Raw genomic sequence first — 13,601 nt, 5'->3', positions numbered from 1 at the left:
ACTCAGTTAAAATATCAGAAACTTAAAAAGAGATACCATTAGAGACACGCAAAAGACCATTAGGTAATAGTATTAGCATTTGTATTCTGAGATTCAACAGTAGTGGTCACTTCCCTCCACCCTTATGTGTATCCCAGACCACCCTGGGCGAGGAGGGCTGAGGTTAGGCAACACCCGTGGATGCTCTGATACTGGTCCTGGACCTCGGGGATGACAGTGATGAGGAACTGGGTGCACACATGAGTGGGGCAGCCAGGCCTGGCCAGAGAAGGCACACACACGTGCACAGATGTGTTTACCCATGTACAGGTGTGCACGCATGCACACAAACACATTACAGGCAGGCATGTGGCCGCCTCAGGCAGCGGAGGACCCCGTCTCTGGGCCCTGCTGACCCGGGCAAGGCCCCACTGTGATGCGTGCCATGATCTCAGAATGTCACTGGTGCTTAGCACCAATCCGCTCTCCGGCCTGCCTCTGTGTTCTACAGCAGTTACCCACGCACAGTGGTATCAGCTACACACGCACAGTGGTATCGGGAAACAGTTTTGTGGACTCGAAGGCTTTCTACCTGAGAGGCATAACGCAGGTCAGCTGATTCATCAGAATCAGGTGAGTGTGACCTGCTGTCTTCCCTCCAGGCTGACTTGGGGACAGTGGCTATGCTGTGGGCGGTGTTGGCCTCTGGGCAGCTACCGAGGAGGGTCATCCTTGAGCACTCACCGGGTGCCCGTTCTACACTGCCAGTGTAGACGATTGGCTCTTTCGTCCTCATGGTGGCTTCATAGAGTGAGTGCCATTCCCTAGTGTACCCATTCGACAGATGAGACGTCTGGGGTCAGAGAGGCGGTAACCGGCCTGGGAATCCAGACATGAACCTGGGTTTTGCTCTCACCCTTGCTGTGTACTGTGCTGGAATTCAGGCCTGAACCCTGTGACCTCCCTGCCTTAGATCCCAAGTCTTCCCAGTTTTCCCATCCCGATGGGGCAGAGCCTGGTCCTGGCAGAGTCACTGGGATGGATCCACTGTAGGTGTGGTAGATAGGAGGGTCCTCAGAACACCTCTGTGCTCTAAGTTGGGTCCTGATGGTGGCTGTAGGCCCCACTGAACACACAAAGTCCCTTGTCCGCGGGAGCCTTCTGCCCTTGGGCAGCTGTGGAAAATGAAGGAGCCCTGGAGGGCTGGCTGGGGGGAGACCATCTTCCCTTCTGTTCAAAGGGGTCCAGGCACTGGCGTTCTCTCCAAGTATTTCTTGCTCTGTCTGGTCCTCTGGAGGCCTCACCCTTCTTTTGTCCCGAGTGTTCCCAGGAGGAACGTTCCATCTAGGTGTTCTCCAGGATCAAGGACCCATGGTCCTTCCTCAGTAACCCAGGAAAATGAAGCCCCCTCCTGTAGGGACAGCTCAGAATGGTGGAGTCCACAGTCCCTCCCCAAGTGAGGGTTTCCACTAGCACAATAGATCATTTTCATACCCCAAACCGAACACCCTCCTGCTCAACTGGCATTATTCCTAAAGTGGCTTCTCTGTTCAGACTGAAGGGCCACGGGAGCCAAAGTGATGAGCGGAGAAGAACAGAGCAGTCAGGAGAGATCTTGATTCCTGTAGAAAACTGGGCATCTCTGTGGTCCCTGAGCATCTCAGGAGGCCGATTGTACAGAGACCTCTGATCGCTGACCCCAGTCTGCCTCCACATCCCTGGAATAGCCCACCATCGGCCCTTCACCCTTGGCAGGTGGACACCATTCAACCTGCTGGGGCAGGTGTGTCCCCATTTCATGGCAATTGGGGACAACTGGACTCTCTGTCCAGGTCGCACTGTCCTCAAGTCCTTGGGATGATGCCCACCCCTGCTTGGGGCTTGAGACTCCAGAGACTCATGCAGGTGTGGGCCACTGAGTCTGGCCCCTTTTTACCTGGGGACGGTGGTGGAATGGGGGTTACGCAGCCAGCCAGCATCTGGGAGCCCGGTGGGAGCGGTTCAGGTTTTCTCTGCAGCTCTCGGGTACAATGTAACGTTTAGATGATTTTTGGCTCACAGGATGGAAATCGCAGAGGATGCAGATAGTTTGCGGACACAGGAACGAGATAACATCATTATGAACTATGAGAAGGTACAGGTCGGTCTGCTCCTTGGAGGGAGGCCTCTTCCAGTGCACCCTGGTCAAAGGGTCCTGGGCTCCCTAGGAGCACAGGGTGGGCACGGGTGGCCACTACCTCCAGGCCCTTGCACTCTTTATCTTGGACCCCTCACCAAGCCTCCCTCTGGGTTACAGGGATACCGAGCTGGGCTGCCCGAGGACATGGGGCCTGAGCCTGTTGGAATCTACAGCAGCACTGATCGCTTCGGGATTCTGCAGTGAGTCCTCTGTGCTCCCCTCACCCCTGAAGCACCTGTCTCAGCTCAGGGATGGGTTTGCTTTCAGAAAGGCCTTTCTGAGGCAGGACTGTCTCACCACGTCAGGTCAACCTCCTTTCCAGGGTCAGAACTCCTCCCTGACTCCCCTGCAGGTCCAGCCCGAGGTTGCTGTTAGGCCAGAGGTGCGGGGCCCATCTAGGGAGCGGGTGGGAATGGAGACTGGGTTAGGTCAGGCCCCTGGACTCTCAGCAGTTCTGTCCACAAGTTAGCACAAGAGGAGCGGGGCAGCCTGAGGGTCTGGCCATGTCTACTTGGAGACAACCCCAGTGAGATCCATGTGTTGTGGCCACAGGGTGAGGGGACGCCTGGCCTAGCCTCAGGGCTGTTGTCCAGCAGGTCTCTGAGGGCCCACCTGCCCCTGTCCTCCCTCATTTCCCTAGAGCTACAGCCCTCACTGTCCCCATCGGGAAGATGGAAAGGCATGGAGACAGTGGGGGCCGTGGCCCTAGGGGAATGGGGGAGAAGACGGGCAGGGCCCCGTTCTGGGCATCTCATGTTAAGGCCAGGGAGGCAGCAGGGCTTGTGGCTACAGACCCTGGGTCTGGTGCTGGGAAGGGAGCTGGGGCCAGGTAAGAGGAGCCCACCCAGGAGTCCATCCCTTAGGGATCATAGGATGGAGAGACAGAGGATCCCGGGGGAGGTAGGGTGGGAGGGAGCTGATGAGCGGTGCCACTTCTGAAACGCAGGGTGTGTGGGTCAGGTGCAGGGAGAGGCAGGTGGATGCTGGGAGGTCAGAACTTGCAAGGGCCTTGGGGCTGTCAAGTGGGATGGGCCCCTGGTGCACCAGGAGTACACCGGGCAGCTCTCAGGGCAGGCTCCCTTGACCCTGGTGGGGTGATGCAGTCACTCCCTGAGGGACTCCTATGAGGGCCCTGTCGCCCACCCTGGGCGGCCCCCATCCCATCTCAGGCCTGACCTTTCTCAGCTCCAGCAGAAAGCACCACCTCCAGTCCAGGACAGGCAGCCCCATTGTGCAGCCTGACCGCCCCCCACGCCAGGGGCCCCAGTAACCCCACCCAGACTGGCCCCGCACTCCTTCTTCTCCCAGCTCCTGCCCCTCCTGGGAGTCAGGCCCACAGGAAGTCCCTTGTCCTCCCTTCCCTGTGTCTTCTCCTGGGCTGAGCCCTGAGCTGGATAGGGACAGAGCCTGTCCTTTCTGGGGGTTGGCTCCCAGTCTGGGGCAGCTCCAGGCCCTGTGCAGGTCCTCAGTTCTGCCTGGCTTGCCTTACAGTGAGACAGAGCTGCCTCCTGCCACTGCTCGGGAGGTGAAGGTAAGAACCTGATGCATGGAGGGGCTGGTTCAGGGGCGTGGGGACTGGGCGAGTGGTCGGTGAGGCAGAGGAGGCAGCTGGCCCGGGTGGTGGCCGGTGAGGGCAACATGCTCTCACTGGGAGGGGCAGCAGTCCCTGCTGGATCTGACCCCAAGTTGCGGTAACTTGGGCAGTTTGATAACATTCCAAAATGAGAACCACAGTTATGGCCTGGGGGTGGCCAGGACCCCACCCAGAGGCTGAGACCTGACCTAAGACTGGTATGTCTGTGGCCTGAGGATGGCACGTCCCGGGGTCCCAAATCCAGCCCACTGGCGCTCATTTGCACAAAGGCTCTCAGCCCTTAGGGTCTGCCCTTCCCTGGTTCCCTCCAGCTGGGTCCACCAGGGCTCCAGAGCCCAAGACCCAGCATTCATGGGCAGCTCTGGGAAGCCTGGCAGCTCCCCTAACGCCAACATTTCTCATTTGACATTTCTCATTTGACAGCAAATGCGGCGGGAGATAACACGAAAGAGCAAGTGGATGGAAATGCTGGGACAATGGGAGACATATAAGAACAGTAAAAAGGTAATTGGAGGGAGAGGCCCCCGGAACCACTCTCTGCAGAGACAGGGGACAGGCACCCATGGCTGTGGCCTGGCGCCATCAGTCTCTCAGAGGGCGGGTGGCACACTGTCCTCACCCAGAGGACTGCAGGCCTGGTCGGTAGTTTGCCTGCCTATTTGTGCAAGCATCACCTTGCTGGGAAGGAATCTGAATCTAGGGCTGGGACCACCCAGAGCTCAAGGCTAGGGATGCCCTGGTGACCCAAAGGCAGGAGAATGTTCAGATCAGAGTCCCGACTCTGAGTGTCCATGCACTTTTTCAATCCTGGGAAGGGAGACCCTGTTCCAGCTTTATGTCACCTCTAATGAGGAATCACGGCGTCAAAACCAACCATTTCCAGAATCCTCGGGCTCTGGTCCTCACTGGGGTCGCCCCGTGGCCTGTGACACGAGGTTGTTTTGTGCCCACAGCTGATAGATCGAGTATATAAGGGCATTCCCATGAACATCCGGGGCCAAGTGTGGTCAGTCCTGCTGAACATACAGGAAGTCAAGTCGAAAAACCCCAGAACATACAAGGTACGCTCAGGCAGAGCACAACAAACAGGACAGGCCGTGTCAGGAGCCCAGGTCTCCAGCTGGAGGGAGCATCAAGCCCAGGCTGGGGGGTGAGTGGGATGGTCAGATGCACATCCTGGGCACGGACGGTGACATAGTCACCACAGACAAACTCGGCTCCGGTGACCCTCCCCGGCTTTAGTAACAAGCCAAAAAGTAGCTTTGTGCACAAGGAAACCTTTCTGCTTTCCTTCCTTCCCGGAGTGCTGACTGTGGGCCGACTGCCATTTGGGGCAGGGAGTCTTCCATCTGTTCTGAGGCTGCTTCCTCCTGTTGGCCCTGCCCTACAGGTCATGAAGGAGAAGGGCAAGAGGTCATCTGAACACATCCACCAGATCGACCTGGACGTGAGGGGGACACTAAGGACTCACATCTTCTTCAGGGATCGATACGGAGCCAAGTAAGCCTATGGGAGCCACAGGATCACAGCAGACATGGATTGAATGAAAGGGATGGGGCGTTCCCCAGAGCAGAAGCCAGGGTCACCTAGGAGGGAAGACAGAGCTGCCAAGAGGTCTCCTGGCCCAGGGAGCAGCTGGCCCCATGAAACAAGCACCTCCCTGGTTCCAAGCCCTGGGCCAGACTGGAACACGTGGGGCCAGAACCCAGGAGGATCCTGAGGAGACAGAAGGCAGCAAACAAAATCATGCACAATGGTGAAAGGTGCTCTCCCTGACCCACGGGGACCCACGGTAGGACTCACGGGAGGGGGGCAGGACAGAGGACCCTAGAGCCTCCCGATGTAACACTGACATCACCAAATGCTGGGGCAATAAGGGGTCCTGGAAACTGTCATCCTTTTCTGCTGGGAACGTGACATGGCACAGCCACTTTGGCAGCCAGTTGGGCAGTGACTCACAAAGCTCAATGGACTTCAACCATGTGTCCCCAAAGTGTCTCAGATATTGAACCCACTGATTTGAAAACTGACATCCACATAAGATGTTCACTACTTAATTCATCATCACTCATACACGGAGACGTCGGGGATGGCCTTCAACACGAGAATGGGGAGAGCAAGGCTGGTCCTCCCTCCAAACGGAAGACCCAGTGAGAAAAGGGAACGAGCCAGTGATGGCCGGATGAACGTGGGTGGATCCTAGATGCATTTTGCTGAGGGAAAGGAGCCAGACACAATAAACTACCACGTAGGATTCCCATTCCTGGGTCATTCTGGAAAAGGCCAAACCATGGGGACTGAGAAGCAGTCTGGGTGGCTAGGTGCTGACAGATCGGGGAGAGGCTGGGTGCATAGGGGCCACCCTGGAGACTTGGAAGATTAAGGAGTCACTTTAGGAGGGGCTGAAGTGGTGGCCGGGAGACTCTGCCCATTGGTTTAGAACCGTGGAGGAACTGTACATCCAAAGACTGAACTGGCGTGTGTGCAAACTGAAAAAAAATAAAGAAAATCATTCAGAGTGAAAAGGATCAGGCAAGTCACTGTACAACTGGGCTATCTGCATGTCACAGATGTGGATTTTCCTGAAACATTTCCTCAAAGGACCTGAAGAGCTCACTGCTTATCTGATGAATCATCTGAACCTGAAATGGGGTTTGTTGTTAGGCTTTGTGGACAAAGTGAAACCAACGGCATCTGTACAAAACAAACAAAAGCCTCCTTTCTCTGTTTCCTAGGCAGCGGGAACTATTCCACATCCTCCTGGCATATTCGGAGTATAACCCGGTGAGTATTCCCGGCAGTGACGTTCCCGGGCAATATTTCCCTATTCACAGGAGTGGGTATCTGGTGGGGGTGCTGTCGTTTCTTTTAAAGTTAGTATTTGTGACCACCAGGATATAGGATGTAGGACTCCAGCTCACTGCTGGCATAAACCTCCAAGCAAGGGGGTGGTCTCAAGGGGTCAAGCTGAGACACAAAGGAGTCGGGGCCTGGACTCCTGGTGTTACCTGGGTCTGACCACCACTTCTCAGAACCAGAAATGACGCCCTCCTCCTGGGGCTGCCCCAAACCCCAGGAGCTTGGCAGAGTCACACGCAGGACGGTGCATCAGGAGACATTTTGGACAAAGTGCTGAAGTGCCTGATGGACTTGGCTCTTGTCATGAAATGAATTTGCACCCTGAGGAAGCCTCTTCTTCAGAGGAAGCCTCCCCAGTCACCTCTGCCCTCTCCAATGACATGAGTCCTCCCAGGTGACCTCAGTCCTCCCAGGTGATGTCCTTTCACGGTGACTCTGGCTCTTGCAGGAGGTGGGCTACTGCAGGGACCTGAGCCCCATCGCGGCCTTGTTCCTCCTGTATCTGCCTGAGGAGGATGCATTCTGGGCACTGGTGCAGCTGCTGGCCAGTGAGAGGCACTCCCTGCAGGGTAGGTGGACAGCTGCCCCCAAGACTTCATGCAGTGAGTCCCGGGGGCAGCCACCCTGGCCACATGATGTCAGCTTTCAGCCAAGGCACCTTCCTTGTGTTGCCAGCTTGTTGGGAGCCTTTAGGATGTCTCTGCTGAGGGTCCCACGGGAATTCGCGGCTGACCCCCAAACCCCAAGTCAGACGCCTTTCATCCCCATCAGCGGAGGGCATCTCATCCTCCCTGTGGCCACCCTCTGTGTCCTGCTGCCACGCCCTCCGGCTCTCTGTGCAGCTGTCTCCTCTCTGAGAGTCCTCCTGCCCTCCAGCTACCCGGGCTCCAGTTGCCCTTGGTGCCCACAAATGGGCCGACCAAGCCCAGGTGGCAGCATCTCCCCATCCCGTGTCCCCGGGCCCGACCTCACTCTCAGGAGATGACCAGGAAGCCCAGCACCCACCCTGTTCCGGCCACCTTTTTGTGGCCTCAAAGTCAGGCTTGCCCTTTTTGCACCCTGGTCCAGGAGGCGTCCAGGGGAACCTCCAGCCAGGCTCCAGGGGATGTTCCTGCCCCACCTCCCCAGGGCAAAGGCTGCATGGTGAGGTCATCAGATGGGAGGGTGGGAGGCCTTGCGGTTTGGGGGCCTCTGCAGCTGCCCAGCTCTTCCAGCTGATGGCTCCACATCTTGGGGGAAGGCTCTGATTTCATGACGGGCTGGGGGCTTCTCAGGGTTCCACAGTTCAAATGGCGGGACAGTCCAGGGACTCCAAGACCATCAGGAGCATGTGGTCCCCACGTCACAACCCAAGACCATGTGGCATCTGGTGAGTTTATGGTCCCCTCCGCTCTTCCCCAGAGGCCCTGCCACTCGTGGGGCTGGAGGAACGGGGACTGGAGCCCCTGGTGGGGCTGGTGATTGGCTGAGTCCAGCCAGGGCCTGACCCGGGACGTCGGGTTCTCCATGGGCTGGGAGTTGGATTCCTTTCCTGCCCTGGAGGAGACAGAGGCACAGGGATGGGGGCCCAGCTCCCGCAGAGCAGGGCAAAGGGCAGTGTGTCCACCGGGAGTGTGGGAAGGGGCCGGTGTTGTGGGGAGCCCTGGACACCGCCCAGTGTTCTGCACTAGGGGAAGGGTCTTCAGAGGCCCTGGAAGAGGGAGGTTTTTAGGGCAGCCCAGGGGGCCCTGAGCACCTCTGTTCCTCCCATCAGGACAAGGAAGGTCTTTGCGCGCAGGGTTCCTCGTTAGGCTGGCTTCTCCAGATGTTGAATGACGGGGTAAGAAGGCACAGGGAGACCCTGGCTCAGGGACCCTCCTTGCCCTGCAGTGCCCTGCTTCCCCAGCCCGGGGGTCTGGCTCACCCACAGCCCACAGGAGGCTCCGCCCACAAGGAGGTCCCCACAGGAAACCCAAACAAAACCCTCTGCCCAAGAGGGGTCATCCCAGGGCAAAGGCTGGGGCTCAGGCCCAGTCTCATGGGCAGACAGGGCAAGGACCCGACTTGAGAGGGCTCAGGGAAGCCTCATGCCCTGGGCAAGCCCCTCTCTCCAGGAGCCACATCCCCCCTCAAATGAGTGTCCCCCATGAGGAGCTGCAAGACCTTGTCTGACCCAGCGCCCTGGAGGGCTCAGGCGACCCTCATGGGGAAGGTCACTGACTCTGGGGACTGAAGCCCCAATGGACCCAGCTCGAGCTACCAGCCCCAGCCTGGAAGGGCCAGGTTTTCCCACACCTGCTGTCCCCACAGATCTCTCTTGGGATCATCCTGCGCCTGTGGGATGTGTATTTGCTGGAAGGAGAACGAGTGTTGATGCCGATGACAAGCATTGCCTTTAAAGTTCAGAGGAGTAAGTCTACATGTGCCCAGTGGGGCCTGGGAAGCCCTGGGGTCAGACCCAGACTATCCGGAGGCCAGCTTCCTCACACTGTCCTCATGATCCTCTGTTCTGGTCTGGAGGGAGGTCTGGCCAGGTGGGCTGGGCAGGGGACTGAGACACCGAGCCCATCCCCCACATGACCCAGATGAAAGTCAGGAGTGTCGTGAGCACTTCCTTGCCCAGGTGGCCCTCCAGCCACAGGCTCTTGTGCACATCTGGGCCCCTGGGGTGGCCACAAAAGGATCCAGCACTGCCCAGTGGGAGACTGAAGTGGCCACGAGGTCTCAGCTGTGCCCCCTCCCAGGGAACTCTCCTGGCCTGATTTCCACCCTGTCCTTAGAGCGCCTCATGAAGACATCCAGGTCTGGCCTGTGGGCATGTTTTCGGAACCAGTTCTTCCATACTTTAGAGTTGGATGATGACGCTGTGCTCAAGCATCTTAGGACCTCTACGAAGAAACTAACGAGGAAGCAAGGAGACCTGCCACCCCCAGGTGGGCTCCAGTGCCATGTCCCCTCCCATGTCACCCTCTGGGGCAGTCAATAGTGGGGGAGTGCCCGAGACCCGCAACCCTACTACCTGGGCCTTCCTCTTCACCTTTTTTTCTCCTCTTCCTCCTGGACTCTAAGTACAGGAGGCCACCAGTCCTCAGGGCAGGTGCTCAGTGCGTGTGTACTGGATGTGTTGTGCATGCAGGAGGAGAATGTGGGCAAGACCCTCCAACAAGCCCCCTCTTACTATCCGCAGTGTCTCTGTCTCCCCTTTATAGGACCCTCTAGGGCACTAGATGAGCCAGACCCATTTGTGGGAAACCCCGCCCCTCCATGCAAGCAGCCACAGCCTCACAGAGCAACAGAGGCCCCTCACTGCTGCACGCTCCTCCAAGGTTGCCAGGACAACCAGCCTTGAGCCAGGGAGACAAGGGAATCGGGTGTCCCTGACCCCAGAGCATTCAGGGAGAGGGCACAGGCAGGACCCCGGGCCCAGAGCCAAGTTTTCAGCCAGATGTGGGAACGGTCAGTCCTGGCATGGACTGGACAGCCCAGGAGGGCAGAGGATGACCCATGTCAAGGCCCAATCACCCACTGCGTAGACGGTTCCCCATGAGAGGTTGCAAGGGGCTGGGTGACATCCAAGTCCCCTCCCACCTGAGTTCTCACTAGGGGTTGTATCCCTGGCCCAATAGCCCTGGGACGAGGGTGTGTGGTAGGAAGCCCCCAGCCAGTCTGAACCCTGGGGGCAGTGCCAGGAGACACCTGTCATGCCCTGACAGCTTCCCCACGCCTGTTGGCACACACCCCTCCCTCTGGGATCAGCAGACTACAGGCGTGTCCTCAGTGTCAGACCACGGGGGCCCCACAGAGACCCCGAGGACTCCAGAGACCCAGGCAGGTGGGGCCCAGCCGGGAAAGGCCTGCATGGGCTCATTAGAGACGCTGACCACGTCTGTTTTCCTTTCAGCCAAACCCGAGCAAGTGTCCTCAACACCCAGGCCTGTGCCGGCTTCACATGGCAGGATGACCCTCTGCAATGGGGACAGGCAGGCCCCTCCAGGCCCACCAGCCCGGTTCCAGCGGCCCATTTGGCTAGTTTCCCCACCATGGGCACCTCGTTCTTCCACATCCTGTCCTGGTGGGGCTGTCCGGGAAGACACCTACCGTGTGGGCACTCAGGGTGTGCCCAGCCCAGCCCCGGCTCAGGAAAGACCTCAGGGTTCCTGGAGATTCCTGGAGTGGAACTCGATGCCCCGGCTCCAGACGGACCTGGATGTAGGGGGCCCTTGGTTCCCCCATTATGATTTCGAACAGAGCTGCTTGGTCCATATCCCTTCTGAATGTGTCCTGGACAGCCCCGGGACTGTGGGACAGGGCTAGCCTGGGAAGCCCATGTGGACCCTGACACCAAGCCTTGCCAAGGCCATCAGGACTGAGGGAGATCGGGAGACATCCCACTGCAACAGAGCACCCCATCTGCGGACAAGAGACTTGCACCCAATTTCTACAATGGCACCGTATCCCAGGAAGACCAGCTGGCCACCTGCTGGCAGGCGGAACATCCTGCGGAGGGGGTGAGATTGGCTTTCACTGCACTGAGCCACAGTGTGGACATGGACTTCCAGCCCTGCACTGCACCCAGCACTGATTCCAACCAGGACACCTCCTTAACAGCTATGCACGAGCAGCAGTGCGCTCCCACCTCAGGGCCTTGCCTCTGCCACCTCTACTTGGAAAGTTCTCAGTTCCCTCCAGGCTTCTAGAAGCATCTGGGCCAGGGCTCATGGCTGGATAATTTCCCGAGGCTTAACAACCCAAGCCAGCTTTGCCTCTTCGCTTTATTTTTTGTTAAACTTTATCAAAATTGATTAAGAAAGTGTGCAGCTTGAAAGACCTTCACAGATGGAACACACCAGCCCCCAGATCACAAAGCCAACCATGCCCAGCCCCTCCCAGCACCCCCAGCCGTGTGACCAGCTTTCTGAATTCTGACGACACCGTGTGCCTGCCTTTGTATTTTCAACTCATAGATGGTAACCCTCTTCCTGGTTTAAAATAAATGTTTTCTGTTGAAATTATTTTAGAGATACAGAAATATTGAAAAGGCACTACAGTGTCCTCCTATACCTTCCATCCAGCTGCCCCTAATTATGACGTTTTGCAGTACCATGGCACATAAGAAATTTAGGCCGGGTGTGGTGACTGACACGTGTAATCTCAGCAATTTGAGAGGTCAAGGCGGGAGGTTCAGGTTCACTTGAGTCTGGAAGTCTGAGACCAGCTTGGGAAACACAGGTGAACCCTGTCCCTAGAGAAAAGTCAAAGAAATTAGCCAGGCCTGGTGGCGTGTGTCTATGGTCCCACCTAGTGAGGACCTTGAGGCAGGAGGACTGCTGGAGCCCATGACTTCCAGGAAGCAGTAAGCCATGATTGCACCACTGAAGAATAGAAAGGTAAATATTTGAAGTGTTACTTTATGCCACTAGGGAAAGCAAGAAGACTGTTATACCATCAGTATTAAGGTATACAGTTTTCTAAAAATTTATCTCCACAGTTCAATAAGAAAAAATTCCTGCACATTATATTTGATAGAGCAAATAAAGAAAAAAATAAAAACATGAAAGGAAATGTCAGTATTAGACTCATGCACTTTTCAAAGCATTACTAAAAAGCATCTCACATTTCTGTTTAAAACACTTGTACCATTGCATAATTAAGTACGAAGATGAGAGTTATTTGAGGTGTTTAAAAGTTGGTGGTGCCACATCTAACTGGTGTAACCTAGATAAAAATCACTATAAAAAAGTTCAAATTCCATGCAAATGTAAAGATTATACAATCTTATTAAATTGTTAGACATTTTTTCCCAACTACCAAATGGGATCACATCATGTCTATAATTAGCAATTAGAAAATTCTATCTGCACAATCTTCAAAGTCCATTTTTAAAATTTTATACACATCATCTCTCATTTAGAAAATGAACATTTCAATATGCTTATTACACCTAGGAAGAAAAATGTTCAATTTTATAATCTCAAAATTTTTGCTAGTCATTAAAATAAATCAAAGCATTCAGCATCAAAGGATATACAGATACACACTCTTAAGTAATTCATATACCAGGGCCAGAGTATTAGAGACCTAATCTGATCATTTCGTAAGACAGGGGACCCTTGTAGTATTTATCTTAAAAAGAAATAGCCCCATTCAACAAGGGAAAGATCATAATTTAAAATTAGAAACTAAAAGAAAAATAAGCCTTAAAGCTTCAGTGTATGAATATCTACCATTAAAAAGAATGAGAAATAGACATTCGGGACATCAGACATACTGACCCTTCAAAGGAACATGGATACAAATATGTAACACCCAATCAAATGGTACCAACACCATGATCCTGTGTGACAGCAAACAGTGACCAAATCTAAAGAATTCCCAAAGTTGTATTGAAATATATTTTTCTGAAGGTTTTTAAGTGAGTTACAAAACAGCCTTACTTCAATTTTACTGTGTCCCAGTAAATAAAAATGAAAATAAATAAATGGGTGATAGGAATTCAGCAGAAAATGAGAAACAAAGTGATCATCACAAAATGTATAATTGGGGCCAAAATCCAACTAACTAAAGGTGTTGAAAATATAAAGAGTTTCCTACAGATTAATTTTATTCACTAAATGTATACCAGGATTCACTATCAATATTAATATTCTTTTATATATTGATAATATCTGAAAATTTTCCAGAACAGAAGACCCAAAGCCACTGACTGAAGAACCACTATAAATCAGAGTAAATAAACATATACACCAAGGGACGTTAATAAAACTACAGAAAACTAAGGGAAAGAAATGAACATTTTAAAAACAAAAGGGAAGTTATCAAACGAAAAACTAGATAACTAAATAAAGCCAGAAAACATTTTTTAAAAGATTTCCATTAAAGGGGACACCAAACAATTTTCCTTGGGTAATAGCAAAATGATTCCAGAAGGAAGCTCAGAACTGAAGAAAAACATGAAGAGCGATAAACATGGAGGCACACTGAATATATAATAAACATATAAAACATTAATGC

At 54.3% G+C, this 13,601-nt stretch overlaps 2 protein-coding genes across 4 annotated transcripts in view; one reads left to right on the top strand and one right to left on the bottom strand.

The window, feature by feature from the left end:
* Positions 1-13,601, bottom strand: part of LOC139359514 (14-3-3 protein epsilon-like) — a 71,267-nt gene that overhangs the window by 25,197 nt on the left and 32,469 nt on the right. The gene's annotated exons all lie outside the window — the stretch shown is intronic.
* LOC105469842 (TBC1 domain family member 3B-like) lies at positions 626-12,510 on the top strand. 3 transcript variants are annotated; one of them, XM_071082633.1, is made up of 14 exons: positions 626-2,113; positions 2,276-2,358; positions 3,467-3,689; positions 4,176-4,256; positions 4,706-4,813; positions 5,143-5,252; positions 6,488-6,536; positions 7,060-7,180; positions 7,886-7,980; positions 8,365-8,430; positions 8,901-9,000; positions 9,371-9,523; positions 10,492-10,851; positions 11,037-12,510. In XM_071082633.1, the coding sequence occupies exons 1-14, from the start codon at positions 2,042-2,044 to the stop codon at positions 11,285-11,287; spliced, it is 1,872 nt and encodes a 623-aa protein (XP_070938734.1). In that variant the 5' UTR covers positions 626-2,041; the 3' UTR covers positions 11,288-12,510. The 3 variants fall into 3 exon arrangements, with proteins under 3 accessions (XP_070938734.1, XP_070938735.1, XP_070938736.1); XM_071082634.1 differs by having other exon boundaries at positions 3,650-3,689; positions 11,037-12,503; XM_071082635.1 differs by lacking the exon at positions 8,365-8,430 and having other exon boundaries at positions 3,650-3,689; positions 11,037-12,508.

The sequence above is a fragment of the Macaca nemestrina genome, chromosome 17 (assembly GCF_043159975.1).
Source record: "Macaca nemestrina isolate mMacNem1 chromosome 17, mMacNem.hap1, whole genome shotgun sequence".
Classification (NCBI taxonomy): domain Eukaryota; kingdom Metazoa; phylum Chordata; class Mammalia; order Primates; family Cercopithecidae; genus Macaca; species Macaca nemestrina.
The sequence above is the reverse complement of the archived record's forward strand: the minus strand, read 5'-3'. Positions and strand labels throughout refer to the sequence as shown.

Coding starts and splice junctions, on each gene's coding strand:
- LOC105469842 (XM_071082633.1), top strand. CDS start 2,042: ATGGAAATCGCAGAGGATGCAGATAGTTTGCGGACACAGGAACGAGAT. Junction 2,359..3,466: donor GATCGCTTCGGGATTCTGCA/GTGAGTCCTCTG, acceptor TTCTTCTCCCAG/CTCCTGCCCCTCCTGGGAGT. Junction 5,253..6,487: donor AGGGATCGATACGGAGCCAA/GTAAGCCTATGG, acceptor TCTGTTTCCTAG/GCAGCGGGAACTATTCCACA.